Source organism: Augochlora pura, unplaced genomic scaffold (genome assembly GCF_028453695.1).
Source record: "Augochlora pura isolate Apur16 unplaced genomic scaffold, APUR_v2.2.1 APUR_unplaced_2217, whole genome shotgun sequence".
Classification (NCBI taxonomy): Eukaryota; Metazoa; Arthropoda; class Insecta; order Hymenoptera; family Halictidae; genus Augochlora; species Augochlora pura.
In genome coordinates, this window is record NW_027582347.1 from 1 (window position 1) to 3,252 (window position 3,252).

A 3,252-nucleotide genomic window follows, 5' to 3' on the forward strand; every position below is an offset into this window, starting at 1 on the left:
TCGGGATAGTATTCCGGATCGTAGTGCATTCCGTACAATGAGATGTACACCGGAGTACCTTTCTCCAGCACCAAATCGGTATTGGGTACTTTGTAGTCGGTGGTTGCCACGCGTTCTAGAAATGCTATCGATGGATACTTGCGGAGGACTTCGGAGACAACCATATCGAGATACGGTAATGTCATGATCTACGGATAAAATCAATTCACTAGTATATTAGTACAATTAAATAAATTATTAATTTCAGAAAGAACTAATAAAAATCTATTTGAGAAAGAACTGTCTTTTGGAAACGGTAGAAGAATGTTAATGTAATTTTTCGTCGACTCTGACAGGTGGTGGAGATTAATAACAATATCGCGTGAAGTATTATTATTCCATTGTTTGAAGTTTGAATAAAATTCTGTTCTCCATTGTCAATGTTTAAGCAATTGTTTGAAGTCAGAATAAAATTATATTTTCCTGTTTCAATTCTTAAGCATTCAGGTAATGATATACATGCGATAAATATAAATTCTCTTTATCTTTCAACACTCCAATTATATCATACTTGTAACGATAATGTAATCTATGCGTACCATTTCGTACGTAATTTTTCCTTCAGTCTGATCCAGTGCTTTGAGAATCTCCGTTCTTAATGTTTTTTGTATGTCCATATTTAATGCAAGTTCGTGAAGACCGAACGCCATGGCGGAAGAAGTTGTTTCGAAACCAGCAGCGTAGAAAGTAACTGCCTGCGCTAGCCAGTCATCATCGGTGAATTCTGTAACATGGATTAGTGGAAATTATACTAAAAAGAAGAATGCACTGCAGCATTGAAAATGTAGAGTAATAGATAATAATTTATAGTAGATAGACTATCATCTATTACTGTATAGTGATAGAGAGTACTGTACAGTAATATGTGATACTATAGACTAAGTACTGTATAGACTATATACCATATAGTCTATTCTACGTAGTCTATACTATTAGAATATAGTGTAGGCTATATAGTATAGACTATAAAGTAGTCTACATAAACTATATGTATAGATTACATAGTCTATACTACATAGTATATGTACAGTCTATAAATCTGAGAATTCGCAGTGAAAAATTGACAATAGGTGATAGTTTTCAGTTTTCTAAAAGTAATATAAGTAAATCCAAAATTATATAACGTCGAGAAACTTACTCAATCCATCAACAGTACCCTCTTCGTCGTGCGTTTTCTTCAGTTCGACGAGAAGATCGATCAAATCGTTCCTCTTCTCCCCGGACTCGATCCGCTGATTCATCACCTCCGAGAAAATCGCTCGGAAAAACGCCGTGGTTTCCTTGCCGAAAAATTTGGCGCGATAATACTTAACTAAATGCGGCATGAAAAATATAACAATGAATTCCATCGCACGGAAGAAGTTGTAATCGAGCATTCTTCTGCCTTGTTCACGGAATATTGTTTTGGGATCGCGCAACGAGTTCACTTGCAGCCCGAAAATGGTGGTAGCGATCAAATCCGTGGTAAAGTTTGCCGCGAGGTCTTTCATCTCGATCACTTTGGGCGTGGCTGAAAGAAAATGCAGAAGAGTTGTTAGCATATTATGAATTTGAATATACATAAATGTGTGGATACATGTATATTAATATTTGAAGTACGTTGCTTAAATAATTCAATCCGTCGGTAGACCGTTTCTTATCTCAGAGCATATGTTTCAGAGATAAATCTGTATCGCTCTAGATACGGATTACTTAAGTGGTTGATATTGCTGGAAGACTTGAAGTGTGGGAGAACAAAAATTATATTTTTTTATTTTACATTAATGTAAATCTTTTGTAATAGGACCGTACGTCTTAAGTTTCGCATCATATTGTCTTCTAGTTTCGTATCGACAACTTCTCCTTAATAATAACGTCACCTAATTAACTGGATATAATAACTAACTCAAATCCAAGTCTTCGAGCAGCCGATCCAGTTCATCGGCAACGACGAGCATCAGGTCGAACATTTTCTTCAGACGGCCGGAAGTGAAGAGAGGCGTCAGCTTCGCTCTAACCACCTTCCAGCGCGGGCTGTTCATCAGGAAAAGGTTCGCGGATCCGATCGGGTCGCTCTTGTCCGACGAAGCGTATCTGTCAACGAACGCGCTGAAATCCTTTACCATGACGTGTTTCACGAGTTCGGGATCCCGTACCAGGAAGAACGGCATATCGAAAATGTAGAATCCGGCGTAAGGCTCGCCTTTGAAATGCCAATGCAGCTCTTTCGCGAATTCTTGCGACGGTTTCTTCATCATCAAGCATTCGCCGAAATTGCCGAAGAACGGTGTCGGTGGCATTTCCGGGACTCCTCGTTTCGCCCAGTATTTAAAGTTTCGGGTGGCGTACATGTACGCCGCGACGATGAGAGACGCGCAAATCAGGATACCGTCTAGGATCCAGTGTGGCGTGAGAAGCGCCATTTTTGAAATATGGAGAATGTCTTATACGCAGAGTATCCTCGTAATTGGCATTTAGTACTTCTCTTTTAGATGGTAATTATACTTTCTGGTGATTGTCACGGTGGTGGAGTCGCGGTCAGCATTATAAACGAACTAATAACCAGGCACTATGAGATACCTCTCTTGCAACGTGTACAATAGCTTGAACCGATACTGTGAATTTCGTACGATTGAAGATATATATATATATATATGCGATCACTGCCCCACTTTTCAGCGAGATTAATTTTTGTATTTAGAAGGTTAGATACAGATATATCGTGTGTCCTTTGCTGGTGGGGCAACAGTACTTGCGGTATCTTAGGATATAAATAAAAATACAGAAGAGTAAAGTATCTGTAGCTGTTATCGAACAACGAGTGATTGGAGATTATCTCACCCCGCGTAATCATACCAAATGAGATACTTTGAGAACCCCTTATGAACTCTATGAGGATTTGGCACTTTGTAGCTTTAAATAAGATGGCAAACGTGATCTCATGGAAAACATGGTCTCCAGTGAAAACTAAGCATTTCAATTTATTAAGGAAGATAAAATTTGTCTGTACAGCACGATAGCAAAAGACATTGCAAATCAATGACAAGATAAATATTGTTATCGTCATGTCTATATTTTCCGAAATTACAATAGTCTACTTCGATTAGTGTTTTCTTGTAAAAGAAAATGTGCAAAAGACAAAAAAGTAAAAATTTCAATTAAATCCATTGTAGTTCGCGTTTCTATTTTTCCCTCGTCGAATAAGGGAGATTAAAGGGACGCAAAGGGAAATCT

At 38.2% G+C, this 3,252-nt stretch overlaps 1 protein-coding gene across 1 annotated transcript; it reads right to left on the reverse strand.

Annotated features, from left to right (window-relative positions):
- Positions 1-5: 5 nt before the first annotated feature.
- Positions 6-2,634, reverse strand: LOC144477597 (cytochrome P450 6k1-like; the record flags this gene model as incomplete). Its single annotated transcript, XM_078195323.1, has 4 exons — positions 1,925-2,634; positions 1,178-1,549; positions 579-763; positions 6-188 (listed from the first exon to the last, which is right to left on the reverse strand). Coding segments are annotated over exons 1-4 (1,257 nt in total), but the record flags the coding sequence as incomplete, so codon positions are not given.
- Between the last annotated feature and the right edge of the window lie 618 nt (positions 2,635-3,252).